Source organism: Macrobrachium nipponense, chromosome 2 (assembly GCF_015104395.2).
Source record: "Macrobrachium nipponense isolate FS-2020 chromosome 2, ASM1510439v2, whole genome shotgun sequence".
NCBI lineage: Eukaryota > Metazoa > Arthropoda > Malacostraca > Decapoda > Palaemonidae > Macrobrachium > Macrobrachium nipponense.
The window spans coordinates 56480053-56501274 of NC_087201.1; the positions used below are offsets into that span (position 1 = coordinate 56480053).

Consider the following 21222-nt stretch of genomic DNA (forward strand, 5'->3'; position numbering starts at 1 on the left):
TGGAGAGGATTTCCTAATGGTTCGAGGGTTGATACGTCCCCTTCCCCAGATCTAGGGAATGACCTAGAACTTCCCTTGCTATGAAAGAGCTGAGCGCATGTGGAAGGAGAAGGGTGTGAGCTAGAAGTGGTAACACGAGAATACTTGGGTGAGTGAGAGAGAGACAAAGTCCGGGGTTCACTTCATCTGGAGGTCAGAAGCTACCTGAATCACTGCATCCTCAGGAAAAAGGTGTTTACTATCCAGAGGAGGGTAAAGAGAGACAGACCTCTGTGTCTGATACACTATTTGGTGGTGAAAGAACATAAGTTCTCTTGTCTTCTTCAGAATGCCCAACATAAAAAAGACAATTCCATGGAACTGTCTCGTTAAAGGTCCATAAAAATCCTCATCCAGCACCGAACATTCCTTGATCTTGTGGCCCAAAGCTCCAACAGTCCAATCAAGGAAGCCCACTACTACAACCACACGGAAGATAATTTTAATTACATCGCCTAATTCCTGTTAAAAGATGTGATGGTGAGAAATTAAAGTTAACCTATCCCTGTTACCTCTTTCAGAAAGCCAAAGGTTAGCTTCCTTCATCGCCTAAAAAAACTAGATAAGCAACTTGGACGAATTTACTTGATTATCTCTAAAAAATGAGGACACTGGCAATGTTGGAGCTACTGGCAAGACAAGAAATTCACTAGAAAATATCGAAGAGGCGACTTGTAAGCCGTAGGAGGAGTTTCCTTATCTCTGTCTTCTTCCTCTTCTTCTGCCAAAAAAAACAGGGGACAAGGCTGTTCGTGGCTGGATAGAAGGAGCAGTATGCTTCACGAAGCCTTGGAGAGAACAAATCTGAAGAATTCGCTACAAAGTAGCAAAGCAGCAAATTGTAGGATGTCTGAGACGACTCCTTATCCTCTTCTTCTTCGGCCGATGAAAATGGAGACAAGTTTGCTTAAGGTTGAACAGGAGTTACAAAAGACTTCCTAAATTCAAAAATACTGTCCAACTTATTTTGAATGGTTGCAGTCGAAGGATCTGAGACAGTCATAACTTGACACTTTCAGTAAGACAGAAGATGAAAGCATTGTCCATGGCTGAGAAAAACTTCCTACTGATCCAGCTACGCTGGGCGCCGATGGACGCTCAGGCACTTATGGATGCTCGGGCGCCAATGGACGCTCATGGATGCTCAGGAGCCAATGGATGCTTGAGAGCCAATGAATGCTCGGGCGCTAATGGACGCTTGGGAGCCATTGAACGCTTTGGCACCAGCAGTGGTACTTGAGACCAGTTAGCGCTCTTGAAGAAGGGGTAAAACATGCACCAGTAGGCACTACTGGGACAAAGAGCGCTCAACCGCTTGTTGAAGCCGAGGCGCCAATGGGTGGTCTTCCACTCCTGCCCCAATGGGAGGCTTGAATTACTTTAGATACAGAAGGCAGGACAGAGTCCCTTCCTGCTCAAGAAGGACGCACAGTCACCAAGAGACGCTCAATTGCCGTACACTTTTCAAGAGCTAGACTCTTAACACAAAGGAACTATCTGGAATAGAGAGCATAGGAGGAGAGAGGTCTGGCGCCAACAGACAATCAGAACTTTCCCTGCAAGCAAGCAACCTTATCTGATGGACGCCCAAAGGACAACTTCCTCGAATCTAGGAAAAGGGTATTCTTCCACTACACTGACCCTCTAAGCCATTGTCATTGTGTGAAAAGCATTCTGGACTGTCCCAGAACCTGCAAGAAGGACGTTCGTCCTCTTGTAACACACTGGTCTTCTTAGGAGGGACAGAAGGCAACATATTACGAGTCCTCCTTTACAGTGAACAAAACTCTGCAATAAAGCGCCACTGGCTCAACCCACTTGCGGAAAGACAAAACACTTCCTTATAGATGCCTTTTCAATGGCACTATGTCACGACCTGGGCTTTAACAACAGGACTGTCCGTGGGCAAATCCCACTGACCTCCCTCGGGCTACCAGTATGCCTCCTCCCGTCGCCGCGGATCCGCCAGACGCTCGTGGGCGCTACTAGGCTCAACTGTACACTGCCACAGATCCACTGGACGCTTGTGGATGTTACTAGGCGTCCACTACTGGGCTCAGTAAATTATGAGATAAATGCATGACATAATCTAACGTCAAACATATGGCTAAAGATAAGATCAGCCCGAATAATTCGGCCCAGTTAAGCTAAAAGCTTTGAAGGCAAGCGTACTCTTTCGTTCTAGCTACTTAACAGTTTTGATTTGATTCAAGCTAAGGCCGCATGCTAAATCATTACTTTGTTCCCTTAATGGTTTTAAGTACAGCCCTTTATGGGGATGTTCTCTCTGTTGTGGGCTCTTGTACATTCCAATAATACTATTACATCAACAATAAAAATATCAATAATAATAATTTTATTCTTCCTTTTAATAGGATTTCAATAAACAGCCCTCCAAAAATCCATAATAACTAATTCTCTCCTGCTACATTAAACTTTTACACTGAAGTTGAAAAGATTGATAAGCATTTAAATATATTGCAAATTTGTTCAGTAGCGGACATGCTAACAAGCTACAGTGGTGAAAACACCTTAAAAATTTTATTGTTAGTATACAATAAGGTTTTGTACATACTTACCTGGCAGATATATACTTAGCTTTACGTCTCTGACGTCAGAGACGTAAAGCTAAGTATATATCTGCCAGGTAAGTATGTACAAAACCTTATTGTATACTAACAATAACATTTTTGTACATGAACTTTCCTGTCAGATATATACTTAGCTGATTGACACCCTTGGTGGAGGGAAAGAGACAGCAATATAAATATGGAAAAAAGGGGAAAACAACACTAGTTGTAGGATGTAAAATACAACCTTGGTTCTTACCTGTTTAGGCAGAAGACTTCGTAGTTACTGTCTATGAGTCTGCGTTGCCTGAAGAGCTTCAGCGAGGGCGTGACCTACAGCTGACAGACTCTTTGGGTCTATCAAAGGGATTTGGTTATCCGCTTACTTGATAGAATCCGAGCAGGATCTGTCAACGGGGATTCGCCCACTTATATGACAGAACCTAACCACTATCATTGCAAGGAGCTCAAACATAAACCGATCACCTAACCAATCTAATCATTGTTAGACCTACGAAATGAAAAACATGCCTACCCGCATGTTCTTCCAAACAACCAAAAACTTACAACCTAACAAGGGGGAAAATATATACTACAAAGGATATGTCTCAGCTCCCTGCCCCAGCACCGAATCCGCCGATACGTACGGGCCTAACGCGAAGCACTTTTCATACGTAATTTTGACGTCTCTTAGATAGTGGTTTGCGAAGACTGAGTTGCAACGCCAGAATGTTGCCTTCATAATATTACTCAGGGATATGTTTTTGTTGAAAGTCAATGACGTGGCAATAGCTCTTACCTCATGAGCTTTGACCTTAAGAACTTTGAATTGACTTTCATCACATATCGCATGTGCTTCTTTCACCAGGCTTCTGATAAAGAAAGAAAGCGCATTCTTCGAAAGAGTCCTCCTTGGATCTCTTACAGAGCACCAAAGGTTGACATCATTGCCCTTAAGTTTTTTCTTTCTCTGCAGATAAAACTTTAAACTTCGTACTGGGCAAAGTGACCTCTCTGCTTCCTCGCCTACTAATGCAGACAAGCCTTGGACTGCAAAGCTCCTAGGCCAAGGATTTGAGGGGTTCTCGTTCTTAGCCAAGAACGAAGGTAGGAATGAACAGATAGCTGCATCTCCTCTGAATCCCACATTTCCTTCTAATGCATGGAGTTCACTAACCCTCTTTGCGGAAGCCAATGCCATGAGAAAAAGTGTCTTCCTCGTGAGGTCTCTAAACGAGGCAGACTGAGGCGGTTCGAACTTAGGGGACCTCAGGAAACGTAGCACTACATCCAGATTCCAACTCGGAATCTCTGGCGAAACCTTTTTGGATGTTTCAAAAGATCTTATTAGATCATGAAGGTCCTTGTCTTCTGAAATGTTTAAGTTTCTGTGCCTAAACACTGCAGACAGCATGCTACGATAACCTTTAATGGTTGATACCGCCAGTCCACTTTTCTCCCTAAGGAAAAGTAAGAAGTCTGCTATTTGGGTTACAGAGGTACTGGAAGAGGAAAAGTGATGGTTCCTACACCATCGTCGAAAGACGTCCCACTTCGATTGGTAGACTCTAAGGGTAGAAGGCCTTCTTGCTGCTGCGATAGCCGTTGCAACTCTTGCAGAAAACCCTCTCGTTCTGACCAAACTTTTGACAGTCTGAAGCCAGTCAGATCTAGAGCGGGGAGGTTTTTGTGATACCTGTCGAAGTGGGGTTGTCTGAGCAGATCGATCCTCTGTGGTAATGTTCTCGGAAGATCTACTAACCATTCCAGTACCTCTGTGAACCATACTTGTGCGGGCCAGAACGGGGCTACCAGCGTCATCCTTGCTGCCTCCGATTCTGCAAATTTCTTGAGTCTCTCTCCCAGTATCTTGAATGGAGGAAAAGCATACATGTCTAGACCCTTCCAATCTAGGAGAAAAGCGTCTATCGACACTGCCCTCGGGTCCGATATCGGAGAGCAGTAGTTGGCTATCCTCGCATTCTTGGCTGTGGCGAAGAGGTCTATATGAGGCCTGCCCCAAAGCTTCCACAGGTCCTGGCAAACATCCTCGTGAAGAGTCCACTCTGCAGGCAGGACTTGATCTTTCCTGCTTAGGAGGTCTGCTCTGACGTTCTTTTCTCCCTGTACGAACCTGGTAAGGAGACAAATCTTCCTTTCCTCTGCCCACAGCAGAAGTTCTTTTGCTGTCTCGTACAGGGAGAAAGAGTGAGTCCCCCCCTGCTTCCTGATGTATGCCAGGGCCGTGGTGTTGTCCGAGTTGATCTGCACTGCCGAAGCTAGGACGTGGGGCTCGAAAGCTTTCAAAGCTAGCCAAACAGCCATCAGCTCCTTCTTGTTGATGTGCCAGGTCACCTGTTCTTTCTTCCAGGTGCCTGACACTTCTCTTGAGCCGAGCGTTGCTCCCCAACCTGTTTCCGAGGCGTCGGAATACAACACTTGGTTGGGGTTCGGAATGTGAAGGGACATCCCTTCTGCAAACCTGAGAGGGTTGGCCCACCAAGAGAGGTCCTTCTTGATTTCTCTTGAGATCTCGAAGGAGAACTCTAGGTTTTGCGAACGACACCTCCAGTTTCGATGTAGAAAGAACTGGAGAGGTCTGAGGTGCAACCTTCCTAGAGAAAGGAATTGCTCCAACGAGGAGAGTGTCCCCAACAAACTCATCCACTCCCTCGCTGTGCATACATCTTTCTCTAGGAAGGCTTTGACTTTCTCTGACCCTCGGGCTATCCTTTCTGGAGACGGAAAAGCCCGAAAATCCAGAGAAGCCATCCGAATCCCCAGATAGATACGATCTTGACTGGGGATCAACTGAGACTTTTGAAAGTTCACCAAAAGTCCCAGAGAACTTGCCATGAAAAGGGTCTTTTGTAGGTCCTCCAAACATCTTTTCTGTGACTTGGCTCTGATTAGCCAGTCCCTCCAAGTGTAGCCATCTTGCTACATTTTTCATTAGGCCTGTGAAGACCTGAGGGGCTGTTGAAAGGCCGAAACACAAGGCCCTGAACTGGAATATCCTTCCTCCCATCATGAACCTGAGGTATTTCCTTGAAGAAGGATGGATAGGCACATGGAAGTAAGCGTCCTGAAGACCTAGGGACACCATCCAATCCCCTGGACGAAGGGCCGCCAACACTGAGGATGTCGTCTCCATGGCGAACTTCCTCTTTTCTACAAAGAAATTCAGGGCGCTTACATCCAGAACCGGTCTCCATCCTCCTGAGGCTTTTGGAACTAGAAAAAGGCGGTTGTAAAAGCCCGCTGAGCATGGGTCGCTCACTAGCTCTATAGCCTCTTTCTCGAACATTTGTTCCACTGCCTGTGTTAAAGCGAGGCTCATGATGGGATCCCTGTACCTGGCCACCAACTCCCTCGGAGTCGTCGTCAACGGTGGTCTTTCCGTAAAGGGAATCAGGTATCCTTTCCGGATAATCGAGAGGGACCAGTTGTCCGCTCCTCTCTTTGCCCAGGCTTCCGAGAATCTTAGAAGCCTGGCACCTACTGATGTCTGGAGGACTACTTCCCTACTTCTTAGCTCTGGAAGAGCGTGAGAAGGATCTACCTCTCTTGAATGGTCTATTACCTCTAGAGGTAGAGGCTCTAGAAGGAGGGCCCCTCGAAAGGGCTCCTGTCTAGCTGGAGTCTCCTTCTTCGTCTTCGTCTGGAAGGAGGTCCTAGGCTTCCGTGCCGACTGAGCGAGCATGTCCTGAGTCGCCTTCGCAGAGATAGATCCTGAGATGTCCTGGATTATCTTCTTCGGGAAGAGAAGAGGCGAGAGCTGCGAATACAGAAGCGAGGCTCTTTGGGCATGCGAGACGGACTTTGTCAAAAAAGAGCAGAAGACTGATCTCTTCTTAAGGACCCCTGCTCCAAACAGGGAGGCTACTTCGCTCGATCCATCTCTAACTGCCTTATCAATGCACGTTAGAACACTGTTGAGATCTTCTGGCGAAATAGAATCCGGGTTCTGAGTCTTTTTAGCCAAGACCCCCAAAGACCAGTCAAGGAAGTTGAAGACTTCCAAGACTCTGAACATTCCCTTCAACAGGTGGTCGAGCTCGTTCATAGCCCAGGTAGTCTTAGCAGACAAAAGAGCCGAGCGTCGTGCTGCATCCACCAGTGAAGAGAAGTCCGCGTCTGCAGATGACGGAAGACCCAGGCCTAGGGGTTCTCCAGACTCGTACCAAAAACCTAGTCTGCCCGTAAGCTTGGAAGGTGGGAAAGAAAACACAGTCTTCCCTTTCTCCTCCTTAGAAAGCAGCCAATCACCAAAACCTCTCAAAGCCTTCTTCATTGAGATGGTTGGCTTCATCCTCACACAAGAGGAAACTTTCGTCTTCTTAGAAGTCGAGAATAAAGAGAGAGGAGACGGAGGAGCGACGGGAGTAAGGGAGTCTCCAAACTCTTGAAGAAGGAGATCTGTAAGGATCTTATAGGACGAAATTGAAGAGTCCTTCACTAAATCCTCTTCTGAAAGTTCCACTTCATCCACTGAAGAACCCTCTGCTTCTTTACGAGAGCAGTTGGACTTCTCTAAAGAAGTGCGTCTGTCTAGGAAGTGTCTGGCAGCAGTCTGGCGCCTATCAGGGGAAGCCAAAGCTTCTACAGAGCTCCTCTCGAATGAGTCCTTCCTACTCTGATAAGTGCGTCCTCTTTGATCCTTAAGTCTACTCCTAGAATCCCGGGAGTCCAAAGGGGAGCGCCTGCTAGGAGAGGAGAGCCTACTATGTTCAAGGCGCTTAACAGGATCCATGCGCCTGTCCAAAGGAGAGCGGCTGTCTGGCGAACTGCGCCTACAATGAGGCGAAAGCCTACTAGGCTCTTGGCGCCTACTTACAGGAGAGCGAAGCCCTGGAGAAGATCACCTACTAGGAGACCGGCGTCTACCATGCTCCACAAACTTAGATCTAGACTCGTGGGTCTCTGCAAAAGGTAGTCTCCCAGAAGAGACATATCTTTCAGGCTCTACACGCCTGTCCTGAACAGAGCGGCTAATAGGAGAGCCGCGCCTATCAGGAGAAAAGCGCCTATCTTCCGCACCGCGCTTGGGAGCGGGAGAGCGTCTACTTGGGGAGTAGCGCCTACCAGGCTCTAGGCGCCTAACAAAAGGAGAGATCCTGTCTCTTGACGAATCCATGAAAGAGGAGGCTCTCTTATCCGGAGATTGAAGGATCTTCGGAAAGGAGCGAGAAGACGAAGCTGTACGCTTGTCTTTAGACGAGCGCCTACTAGGCGCTAGATCCCTTTCTACTGGAGAAATGAAGTCACCAGGAGAAAGCTTCTTAGGCGATTGTCGCCTGGAAGACGACAAGCGTCTGCCGAGGGAAGAGCGCCTCCTTCCATCCGCTGATACAGGAGAGAGAGCCGACTCTGACTGAGAAGGTAACACAGGCGAAGGGATCCTAGACTTCTTGACGGGGAGAGAGACGTCTTTCTTACGACGCGTTCCTCCAGCCAAGGAGCCCGCCAGCGCCAAAATCTGAGCTTGCAGCCCCGCAAGAATCCGAGCTGGAGATCTTGCAAAATCCTCCACAGGTGAAGAGGCTCGAAGCCTACTATGAGGCGAGAACTCCTGCTCCCTCCTGGGTTTCTTGATATCCACTTCCGGCTCTTCTGGAAAAACTTCCGGGCTGGAAGGAAAGGCGCAAGGAGCCTTCCAGGCTCTTTTCAGCGGTCGCGAAGAATCCGAGGCGCTCCATCCTCTTCTAGGCGAAGGTGAGGAAGAAGAAGAGAAGCATTGGCGCAATACCTCCTTCTTCGCGCGAACAAGGGCAGCCTGGGTACGAACATCAGGATCTACCGAGGGGACGCCTGATCGGTGGGAGTTCTCCCTAACCTTCCTGCGGCTGTTGACTTTCCTCCTCCACTGGGACTGGGAGTCTGGAAGAGGTCTAGGCCTGGAAGCATTAAGGAGCCGATCAGACTGCACTGCACTGGGGTCACTGCACAATTCACCTTCACTACTCTTACCTTGCAACGAACGAATCTTCTTTTCCATGCTAAGGATCGTGGCTCTCATGGTTGCCACTTCCGTAGTCGTATCTTTAGGTTCGATGCAGGGCGCAGGAGCTGAAACTGGAGAAGGTTCTAATGCTACAACAGGATTGTCTACTTCTACCTCGCTAATACGAGACTTACTAGAACTTCTAGACGAAGCTTTTCTCACCCTGTCTTTCTCCAACTTCCTCAAGTAGGAAGAAAGAGGCTTCCATTCACCCTCATCCAACTTCTCACACTCATTACACGGGTTAACAAAAGAACATTCTTTCCCTCTACATTTAAAGCAAACTGTGTGAGGATCTACCGTAGCTTTCGGTAGCCTCACCTTGCATTCATCCATAGAGCACACCCTAAACATAGAAGATTTCTTAACCTCTACATCAGACATCTTGAAATCAAAGAAAAATCCAAATCAATATCCAAAAAACAATCCACAAGTGCGTATGCCAAGCCAACAAGATCAGGTACTTCACCGAAAGTCAGTCCAAATAAATCCACGGCAACGAGAATCGAATAAAGCTGTCAGGAGGTAACAACCACAGGTGTAGTCATCACCGGCGACAGAAAAATTCTGGCTGGAAAGGGAGATTGGTTCTTACAGCCGCCACCCAGTGGCGGGTAAGGTAGATCACCTGACCTACCTGTCGCGTGTGCCGCGAGTTTTGAATTCTGTCGTGACGTCAGAGACGTAAAGCTAAGTATATATCTGACAGGAAAGTTCATGTACAAAACAATAGTTTTAATTATTAACCCTGCCAACACGTTTTTGCGGAAATAAAATTCAACACCAACATCGTTCTGATAACGAATGCAATGTTTACATTATTACACTACTCTATCCGGAAGATAGCTAATGCAAGGTTTCCACGATTACGCAACGTCCTTATTAGTTAAGTGACATCTCACTTTGTTGCGTTATTCATTGTGAAAATTATTCAATCAAAAGATCGCTACTGAAACATGTTATCGAACAATATCTGATTGCTACAAGCGTAAACATTGGTCCACTAAAACCAATGTTTACATATTATAGTTCGACACTCGTCAAATAGTATTTGACTAATTAACTGCAAGTCGCTGTAAATGCAAACTAAAGATGTATTACTTCAGTGAAATGCAATAAAACAAGGAAAAAACTCATCCTGAAGCTTTCGGTTAATGTTATTCCACTCTCAGTTTGTACACCAAAATCTGGTAAATGACCGGCGACAATTGAATAACTGCTGACGACACCAGATGTTTACACCAGGAGTTGCAGAAATGGAATGAGCTAATTGGCTGTGTTGTTCCTAACCTTCTAGCTAGGGGAGGCCAGACTGTGTCACCTACACACTTATCGGTGTCATTATCGCGAATTTTGACTCTATACTGCTGCGAATTACAGAACCTATAGCTATGTAATTACTGGGTAAGTTGCATAATTAAAATTATTGTTTCACATTTCATACGTTTCGGACTTTGTGAGACGTTCTGGAACGGATTACATACGAAAACTGAGGTTCCATTGCATCTCCATTTGGAGTTTTCTCACATCAACTAAACATACCATTCTTACATATTGAAAGCCCACTCTATATTCACCACATTAACAAAAAAAATAATGCAAGATCACTTAAAACAAAACTACTTACTCTTTTTAGTGCTGGTCTCCTCTTCTTTTTTATTATTATTGAGAGCTTTTTCCTTAATTTCGGCTTCAAACTTAGCTAAATCTGAATCCAGCCTTCGAATGTGTTTATCAACCTGGAAATTAAAATACTACAGTAGCATGGTACTTTAGAATGTTCCTTTCTTTTCATAATAATAAGGAACTTGAATATCAAATACTTTTTAATGGAACAATCAGTGTCAGATTCTTACAGCAAGTGCTCTATACTGTAAGTAAAGATCATCAAACTAAAATAATACATAATTTCATAGAGGTGTAAGTCAAGTGGTAAAATGCAGTAAACATACACAATACCATGTACCTTAGTAATTACCATATATAAAATAATATGATCTACCTCATATTATTTCCTTGCCCATTGTTCTTTTCAAAGTAAGTGGGTACTCTTAACTGCAAAATATGTCCTTGAAACATACCTATAACTGGACACTGACATTAAGAAAGTAGTGCACTTATCATATGAAAACTGAAAACACTTCTGATGCCACACTGATTTACATAGCAGAAATGATTACAATCACAAAACAAAAGCAAGCTATTTACGATAAAGACAATTCTTACCTATAAGACTCACTTACATTGAGTCTAAAAATTATTATGGAGTGCTACACAGGATTGCCTACAAGGCTAAAATTATAACTGAATTACAAAAATTTTGTTTAAACTCAAACTCTTCCACTACTTTTACATATTCCCCTTTCTGAACTCTTCTCTATACATTCATAGCTTGTGTGTTTTGAAGCTCAGTAGAGTATCAAAGCTTTTTTTATTAACAGCTTAGTTATTACAGAACCTTAACTAGACCATTTCTAGAAGCTCAGAACAATACAAAACATTTTCGAACAACTTTCTTACTTCAAGAACTTATATGGACATATGTATTGTATTTGCCTAGTATTATACATATTACCCATGCTTATTAGTATGTAGTTTAATCATCACTGAATCAAACCCTTCAACCATCTTGAATTGAACAAAATTCCACAACAGGGGGAAGAAGGAAGAGAAGACATGACAAGTCATCTGTCATCAAAAAGAGAATGGGTGCAAAAACAAGTACCATGTCTAATAGGATACAACTGCTGCAAATATGAAAACAAGCAGGAAGTCTGGTAAAATCTTGCTTCTTGTGGCTCCCGAGCTGTTGCAATATTTTAACTCAAATTTGTACTTCATGCTATAGTTGATAGAAAGTGTGTATAAGAAGCATACAACAAATGGTAGCATTGATACTAAGTTAACTTTCTTCCTTCTCTCTGGAATACAGGTTCACCAAGAAAATGTAGGACTTCTTGTTCAACGCTGACTTCAACGTTATAAGTAATATGCGGGGCATGATGATCAAAGATGCAAGAAAAACAAATCCCAATGTTCTTTCACCTGTCTGATTCATGGCAACAGCAGAAGATGGAAAAATAAAATGAGAAGGGAATACAGTAAGGGAAAAATAAAATGAGAAGGGAATACAGTAAGACTGCACAAAAATATACACTTCAAACAAATTTGCAATCGGCCAGGAAATTAATAAAAATATGTATAACAGAACACTATAAAGGAAAAAGATAATGACAAGGAACAAAACTGAATCCAAAGTTACATCTTTCAAAATGGGAAACACAAAAAATGAAAACGGGTGGCACCATATCTGGATTACTGAATTTGTATTGCATGTTTCATTTTTCATCAATTAAAGAACTTTGAAGAACACTAGAATTAGCAATACTTACCAATTCATAAGTCTGAATTGCTAGTTGAACTTTATCATCGCTGTATTCTTTGGCACGATTAAACATTTTTTGTATCTTGCCCGTTTGTTCAGAACGCTTCTCTGGACTTAAATTTTTAATGTTGAGTAAATATTCATCAGCAATCTGCAAATAAAGTCAAGAAATAATATAAAAAATACAGAGATTACAAGGTTTGTAAATGAATGACCTGATAAACACATGGCAAAGATATTTCTCAGCTGAAAACAAAAAGTGCACAACACAACATGGATACTGGATTCTTATCATTAAACATCAACCCCCTTAATGGCTAATCATGAGTACAGTATTAATTACTAATTTCTATCTCCTATAACTTTCCAAAAACAATGATCTAACCTGGTTTTAACAATTTTATGTTCTGGACTTAAATGAGATTATATTTGGAAATCCAGTTTTTTTTTCTTTTTTTTAAACAAGAACAAGTGCACATTATTTACATTGCATGTCAGAAAACTCTTTGATTTCACTAAGTAATTGATTAGCCATCCTTACAGTCATCTTCACAGCATTACCAGTCTCCCATTTTTTGCAGCAATTTGCAACGTAAATAAATGGCTAATTTTGAGCCAGGTAGGTATAAAGTTCTTTTTTCTGTACAATGACAATTTTAGGTCAAACATATAATTATATAGTATAATAAAACATAAATAGAACATCATATATGCTCTATCTGCTTTGAATGGCACATGAAAAGTATATATTTCCTTAGTAAATAGACTGCACACTCAACACATCGGTTACACTAATAGTCTTTAAGATTTTGGATATCTATCTACCTTCAAGAAATTCCCTTATTCTTCCATGTTCTGAGTACAGTTCTCCTGTTCCTTAATATATCAATTTCAAAGTTTATTCTTTGTTTCTCAACTTCCTTTTCTTTATTGGGCTGCTTTTCTTATTGAGGCCCTTGGGCTTGTAGCAATCTGCTTTTCCAATACATTTTTTATAGAGTAAAAACTGTCTTTCATTAAAACATAAATAGCATTGTGATACTGCACATTTTTCTCTGGACAGGTAACACAAATGCCTCTAGCAACCACTGTGAGAATTATCTGCCATTAGCTATTTTAAATTTACATGTATATTCAATATAATAGATTGTCATAAAAACATATTTCCTTTCACTGAAACTTAAGACATTTTATGAGAATCTATGGCTGTACTTTGAAGCCTCATGAAATCACAAAAATATTTTGTTAATGCACAGCTAATATGGTTTCTAATCTTTTAATATATAATGATACCCAGTAAGAAATGACAAATTCTTCTAAAGGGTATAATGATAATCTCTCTTACAGTAAGAATACCTGATTGTTCATCAAGTTTTCAAGAGTATTTTACAATAGAATGTCAAGATTACCTTACATTGTTCCAGGAATCTTTCATGCTATAACTTCATCGTGACTCATGTTGTAAGACATTTGAGTTCTTCTGGAACCCAGAGATAAACCCAATGTAACCACTATTTAAAGAGAAAAACCAGAATTATCTATTCACTTAAAGATAAAAACATGAGTGATGGGAGATCATTTCTACTTATCTAAATTATCTATACATTTAACTAGTAGAAAATGAGGTATTTTAACCCCAAGCTAAGCTTTATGTATGTGTATAAAATATCTTCACCTGGTCAATATTTTTCATGACATCCTGAGAACGTTGATCAAGATCTCTCATTAGGTGGAAATTACGCTGCAGCTCTGTTGGAAGATTTTCTAAGCCTGAAATAAATAATAAAAATTGCTAGACTATATTCCATCCACTAAAAAGAAAACTGAAAACAGTAAATGAAATTACCCAAAAATTCCTTGACAAAACTTCAAGTTACATAATTACAGTATTACTTAAAAACAAGGCGTGAGATCCGACCTCCAGCTTACACAGGATATGTGCAAGATTTTTCCCTCAAGCATAAGTTGTAAACATTATATTCCTAACTTTTATTGTACATTAAAAAGTGCTAAAATCTACGGTCAAATAGAGCCTTGTTCCACCAACCAAAATTAAAATAAATACTCTATATTTTATCATAAATAATTTTTCTGTACTGTTCAACATGCACATTATTTATTTTTTTACATGTTCAGTACAATAAATAAATGAAAAACAATCTATCCTAAAATTCCTGTATCTTTAATTGTGAAACACCTTTTTCAGACCTTTTCAGGCTCCTCCATAGAACTTTCCTACCCATCCAACAAGAACGACAACGACAACAACAACAAAGTAGTTTGTAGGCCTACTCCCTGAGTGCTTAAGCAAAATTTTGGTTGTCAAAACATATGTTATTTCTATGCTAACCTTCAACACCTTAAAACTTAAAACTTACATGCAAGTTTTTGTGCAATTCTGTCAAGGCTGGGGGCCTAAAGAAGCAAAAGGCAAAAGTTAATTCACAGTATGAGAAGTCCCTACAAGGAAATCACCACTCAGTCTGCATGACATTATACAATTCTAAAGATTCTTTCCATATCCCTTTAGCACCATGCACATTGCTTTCTGCAGTTTACTTTCATCTTTCCTTGCCTGCCCAAATTCTTCTATGTATTTCCACTAACTACCTAAAAACTAATCCTTAAGGCAAGACCTATGAGAATTGGGAATTATGATTCAGTGGACTCACTGAATAACCTAGGTATAGCCTACATCAATAACATTTGGATCCAGATGAGAACAACACAGGATCTGCCGAAGAAAAATACCTAACCTATAGAAGAATGACCCAACCAAACCTTACCTTCCTGACCTGACTCAAGGTGCTATGATCTGACCTGGGTGGGGGTGAATTCACTCCAATCTCCCCTAGACCCATGTAACATGGACATCAGAAAAATGGACTAAACTTTTGCTCAGAGTTAGTGTTACAGACTGCTCCTGTTGTTCAGAAGACTATCATAAAACTTATTATATTTAATTTAATGTCACCAGCATCACATAGGGTTCACCTATCATGTTTGCTTCGACTAGGCAAGCCAGGCTTAAGCCTGTCCAATGTCATAATGATGCCTAGCCAGGCCTTAGCTGGCAAAGATTCAAGGTAGCAGCACAACCAATCTGTCACTGAAGGCAGGTAATCTGCTGCAGATGCCCTTAGAAAAATAAAAAATAGGTATCAAGCATATCCATAAGGTTGGCCTTGCTTAATGTGGAAACAAATAGGCTACCTACTTAATCAGGATACCTAGTACAGTATCTAGTACATTAAGGTAAAGCACCGCTGTGTGGCCAGTGATCCGGCAAAAGGCCACTTTTTCACTCTATATCTAATTGGTGAAACAATACAATGCAATATTTAAGCATACCATTAAAAAAATTGAAGTTTTGTCAACAAAATGAGATATATGAAACTGCCATACTAAGTAAATTAAGCATGTGAAGTCTTCATACAATATGCGTTCAAGGTAGTTTTTAAATCCAATAAGGCATGGTATGGTTGTGAGTGCCAGTCGGTTCTGCGCTAACGCCCACATCCTTCCCAACGCTCATTTGAACAATATTTGCATATATATATGTAACGTTTATTGATAATACTCGAGATTGTAGTTATAATCAGCACAATATAACTACATTTTGTTGCCTATACTAGTGAAAGTATGAGACGTCTTATTCCTGGGGTTATGTTTTAAACTGAAATGCATTTATACCTTATAATTGGTGGTTTTATCCTTACTGCCACCACAGTGCTTATTTGATTGTAATTATACACATTTCATTCTTAATTCACTCCCAATTCCACTCTTAAATATGTGAGCTTGTTTACGGCAAAGCTGTGGTGGGAATAATTTTTCAGCCTTATCATGTACGTACATGGTGTCCATGAAGTCCCATTACCATTACTAGTATTTATTGCTCAGAAACCATATACCACAGAGTAATGCAGTTTTTAGTAGATGAAGTGCTTTGAATTTAAACTTGTGGATATGTAGAATATTCTACAAAAACTGCATTACTCTATGTTATGTGGTTTCTGAGCAATAAATACTTGTAATGGTAATGGGACTTATGGACACCCTGTACATCTGGCTGCCAAAAGCACCGGCGAGCAGACGACAGATTAATGAATTGTTTATTACAAAAATGTTGTAATCTTTTTGTAGCACTTTCCATTCATTTAAGTTCAAATTACTATTTTGACTTTCTTTAAAATTTTTAATAACTGTATAGCTGAAGTAAATGTAACCTTTAAAGTTGCCAATTTACGGGAACTTGACACATACGCAGATGCCTTTACAAACTGTTCCCATGAATTCTAGATGTCATAGTAAAGCAATAATGAAAAAATTGCTCTAATATTTATGTATATATATTACAAATAGATACGCTAAATTAACTTTATTTCCACAGTTTTGTGTAAGTCTTATCCCAAGTGTGAAGGGTAAACACATACCAATTGGGAACTGTGAATAGGAAAGTACGAACAACACATCGTAGCTAGTGTTCACAGCACATCCAATGAAATTTGTCACGAATCTGGTTACTTTTACAGCAACGAATATTTTCAAATGAATTATCATGAATACGTAATAAATATATACGATTCATAGCCTCATTCTGGTGTTTAACTAATTATTTAAATGTTATCTAGAGCACTCTTCTTCTTCTTGCCGAACAATGGCCATGTTTATCAGTACTCAGGCATAAACACCATCGTCATTTAAGATTGGGTAATTCTAAAGAATAGTTCCGCACAGGCTGCAAAAAACGTAACCGGGGATACGACATCCACTAGGGATTGGGGCATCCAATGTATTTTGCCGTGTTTAGTACTGGCCCCTGAGGGTTAATTAAAGTCGTCCGAATAAATATTACTTAAAATTCTTGTTCACGAGGTAAAACTGCATAGAAAACACAACTGCCATAGTCTAGGCCACCGCGGAATAGGGTAAACAACCGCAGACGATTCATCGTCATCACGCTGGCCAGGCCTTATTCACTCGATATTTAATTGGTGAAACAAGAATACAACTTTAAGCATACCATTCAAAAGATTGAAGTTTCGTCAACATAATATGATATATGAAAGCCCCTTACAAACTAAAATAAGCATGTGAGCTCTTCGTAAAATATGTTTTCAAGGCAGTTTAGTAATCCAATATGGCGGCAATGGCGTGGCTGGCTGTTCTAACCACAGACAATCCACCATCTTTCCCAGCACTCATTTGAACAATGTTAGCGTATATATATGTAACATTTATTGATCTTACTCAAGATTGCAGTTGTAATCAGCACAATAAAACAACATTTTGTTGCCTATATTAGTGAAAGTATAAAACTTTTTATTCCTGGGGTCATGGTTTGAACTGAATTCATTTTTACCTTATAATCGGTTGTTTTCTCCTCACTGCCATCACAACTGAAACTCCACAGTAATTATTTTATTGTAATTATATACATTTTGGTCTTAATTCATCCACATTGCACCTGAACCACTTTATGAGGTGCAAAGCTTGGTATTTCTACAGAAGCAGTCCGCACGGACTGCAAGGAACGTAACCACAAATACGACATCCACTAGGGATTGGGGCATCCAATGTATTTTGCCATGTTTAGTACTGGCCGCTGGGGGGTTAATTACAGTTGTCCAAATAAATATTATATACTTAAAATTCTTGTTCAGTAGTTAAAACTGGATAGAAAAACCGCAACTGCCATAGTCTAGGCCGCCGCGGATAAGTACCCTAGATCTACTACCCAAAGCTTTATTCCCCAAATTGTTTACTTTACTCATTATATAGTTTAACTTTACTTCAAAAAGTTTATTTAATTCATGTCTATTATCCCTTTTTTGCAACCAAATTAACCCCGAAAAATTACTACAGATATTTCCTAAGTACGAGCAGACGACAGCAAAAAGACGCATCGTTGCCAATCTAGTGGAGCTTCACACATACACCAATGCATTTACGAACTGTTTCCATGAATTCTAGTTGTCACAGTAAAGCAGTATGTAATGATAAAATTGCTGTAATATGTATAAATACTACAATTAGATAAGCTAATTTCACTTATTGCCCCGGTTTTGTATAAGTCTTATACCCAGTTTGGAGGGTAAACACATACCAATTAACAACACTAATAAACAATTGAAGAGCGCAAAATGGCGCAAAGAATGCCGGAGTCCCTTTCGATTGTTGTGATGAAAGTGGCCCCAGCATCTAGCCTATGGGTACAAGTGGTGTGCAGATTTAGCACAGGAGATGGGAAGTTTGTTTGCTCAAGCGACTCCACAAACATCAAGATGGCGTCAATCTTCTAAGGCACACTTTTCATTAACCTCTGTTTAAATCTTAAAATATGGCTAATTTCTAACTTTGGAGAAAATAGGGTAAAAAACCGCATGGTACAGGGGTGGACCATGTACGATCAATGTGTACAACCCCAAAAAAAGTACATTATAACGCGTCCTGACATCGGAGATGGGCATCAGACGCAACTTGTTGTTGGTGAGAAATGGAGCTAAAGACCTCTACTCCTGTGTCAGGACGCGATATAATGTACTTTTTTTGGGGTTGTACACATTGATCGTACATGGTCCACCCCTGTACCATGCGGTTTTTTACCCTACTTACTTCGAAAGGAGAATAGAGGTTTTGAGCTCCTGTTATCACCACCAACAACTCATGACTGATGACCATCTCCAGTGTCAGGATGTGTTAAAGTACTTTTTCGGAGGGTGGCCAAAACCACGGTAGTCGGTGAGTTGGCCAGTCCACTCGGTTGTTTACACTAGTAATACAGATCTACCCTATCCTGCACTACCTAGCTGCATGGACCAAACGACTCCACAATAGGTATTTGTAAATCTTTATTTTCTTACGAAGTCAACGGTCTTCCTGTTTAGTCTAGGCTAATGTGGCTTTATCAAGTAGGCTAACCCATCATAAATTACCGGCAACTACGGCTAAAACGTTGAAAACTTTAACCTTATTTTGAAAGAATCCTAAAAGTTGACAAATTACGGGCCAAACCTTAGCACTGTCCACTTTGGTTACAGATTGCCCTCTTTACATTTCATATTTGTTCTTTAAATGACGTTTTCCTTTGACAAGGCCTCCAGATCGTTCCCGCGAAAGTTACATTTTGAAACCCTTCCTAATAGCCGATGTTATTCCGATGAAATTGATCAAAGTGAAACAATAACATGCCAATGTATTGACTCTTTTCCTAACATCTTTCCAAAACGAAATAATCAATTAAGTTTCCTTACTATCTATATACTGTTCGAGGTGTAATCCAGTCGCCATTTTGAAACCTCAATGTTTTGATGGACTATGACGTCATTGTTGTATGACGTCACAAATCCGTTACGTCATGAAAGTAGCGTCCCGTTACTATGGTAACAGTTAGCTTCACTTTCGTTGGCGTCCTTTTGGTAACAAAGACTTTGGAATTCATATCTCAAGTTCACTATGGCAAGGCTACAGTGATACAATTGATTGCCAAAATCATTATTATACGCCAGTAAAAGTATGAAAAGGAATAAATGGCTAAAATACGCGAAGCAAAAACATATTCAAGGTGATATGTGGAAAGACGCTGTAACTGCCTAGTGAGTGTTCCGTTCAACACAAAACATCTCTGTTGAATTAGTATTCAAGCCTTAACCTGACAGCAAATCAATAGTCTTGCCACTTACTTTCCATATTAACCGCAACTCGACTGAACAATCTCTGCTTTTGTAGTTTATCAAACAATGGAAATGCTTGAAGCGATCACAGCAGCGGCAGATTTGATGGCCCCCAACTACTGTAGCTGTAGGAGAGAAAGGACGTAGCTAGCAGTGTTGGCTACTGGTGGACGCCAACTAAAACGTTCCCCTCCTCTGCCTAGTTGACAGCTGCCCCGTGTGTGTATGTGTGTGCGCGTTATGTGTGCGGAAAGCACAGTATTGTGTATATGTGCGTGATTGTTGATTTATTTAAAGCTTTTCCTCCATCGGTGTTCACGCGTTCGGAATTTGGCAGAGACTGAAAAGTTTGTATCTCTCGTTTCAATGCAGAAACTTTTACAAAGTGCATTCTACCCATGTCATGACAACCAGGTCTTCAAACATCTCGTAATTCTTATTAAGGCTTAAGTTCCTTATGCCTCAGAATTACCTAATGTAAATATTTACGGTATTAAGAAGTTTGTTTGTGCGAACGGAAGTAAGCGATTTGTTGGTGTAGAATGCAAACAAAGAAGTTATAAGTTTGTAAAAACGAGTACGTTATCAGCCGATTACAGTCTAGGCAATCAGAGCGGAAAAGGTCGATAGTGAACGAGTGACCACCATGAAATAATAGAGTAGACACCACATTTTCCATATCAAATCGCTGATGAGTTGCTATGGTTGTGAGAGAAGGCCTTTGAAATTGTTATAGGAGATAAGGTCTGGTACAATTCCTTAGTTGCAGTGCCCAAGGCACAATTTACAAGGAAACCCAGTGTCATCTTTTCCAAGCATCCGGTAATTCTGCAAAATCATTGACTCGTCTTCAATTTCTGGCTACTTGGATCCTTGTTGGAATGACTATCACCTCACTGGTGTGAAGGTAACGATACGATGCTATACTTTGTTATGAAAATGCCTTTACACATGCAAAACACATACTTAGAATATATATATATATATATTATTATATATATATATATATATATATATATTTATTTATTTATATATATATATATATATATATATATATATATATATATATATATATATATATATATATTCCTGGGTGAGACAGAGCGATCTGGATATTGTCTTACAAGTCAGTCGACAGTGGTGGGTTGTAGATCTGGCTGAGAAGATATGGAACTAGAAACCTCGTTTCATTTTATTCTTTAATACCAAGAATAAACGGTTCCCAATTGGCTACGTGCTTACCTTCTAAAGTAAATATAACTTTCATCCGTATTAGAAGTTGTAACTTTTTGCCTGAACGTATACAGTAATTTTCATGTAGATAGTCTTCCATCTCTGTATATATATATTTAGAATAATAAATATATTACAAAGAGATGTTGGATACATGAATATGTTTTGCAAGTAATAAAGCACCTCAAAGTAATACAAATGATAAGAAAACTACAAGAATCAAAAGTCGCGTGTCTTGTTCGTTCCATCGTTCAGTGAGAACAAAAGAAAAAAAATTTTTTTTCTTTATTTTAGTAGGAGATCTGGCTTCTTTTA

The 21222-nt window shown here is 40.6% G+C and overlaps 1 protein-coding gene across 2 annotated transcripts in view; it reads right to left on the minus strand.

Annotated features, from left to right (window-relative positions):
- The window catches only part of LOC135220597 (inhibitor of growth protein 4-like), a 31201-nt gene extending 11344 nt beyond the window's left edge, over positions 1-19857 (minus strand). Inside the window, exons 1-4 of one of the 2 annotated variants that reach the window (XM_064257867.1) lie at positions 19684-19857; positions 13674-13768; positions 12006-12149; positions 10241-10352 (exon numbers count right to left, since the gene is read on the minus strand). In XM_064257867.1, the coding sequence (XP_064113937.1) occupies positions 10241-10352; positions 12006-12149; positions 13674-13768; positions 19684-19690 (358 nt within the window). In that variant the 5' untranslated portion in view covers positions 19691-19857. Of the gene's footprint in view, positions 1-10240; positions 10353-12005; positions 12150-13673; positions 13769-19254; positions 19380-19683 lie in introns of those variants that run through there. The other variant, XM_064257866.1, reaches the window with a different exon arrangement.
- Between the last annotated feature and the right edge of the window lie 1365 nt (positions 19858-21222).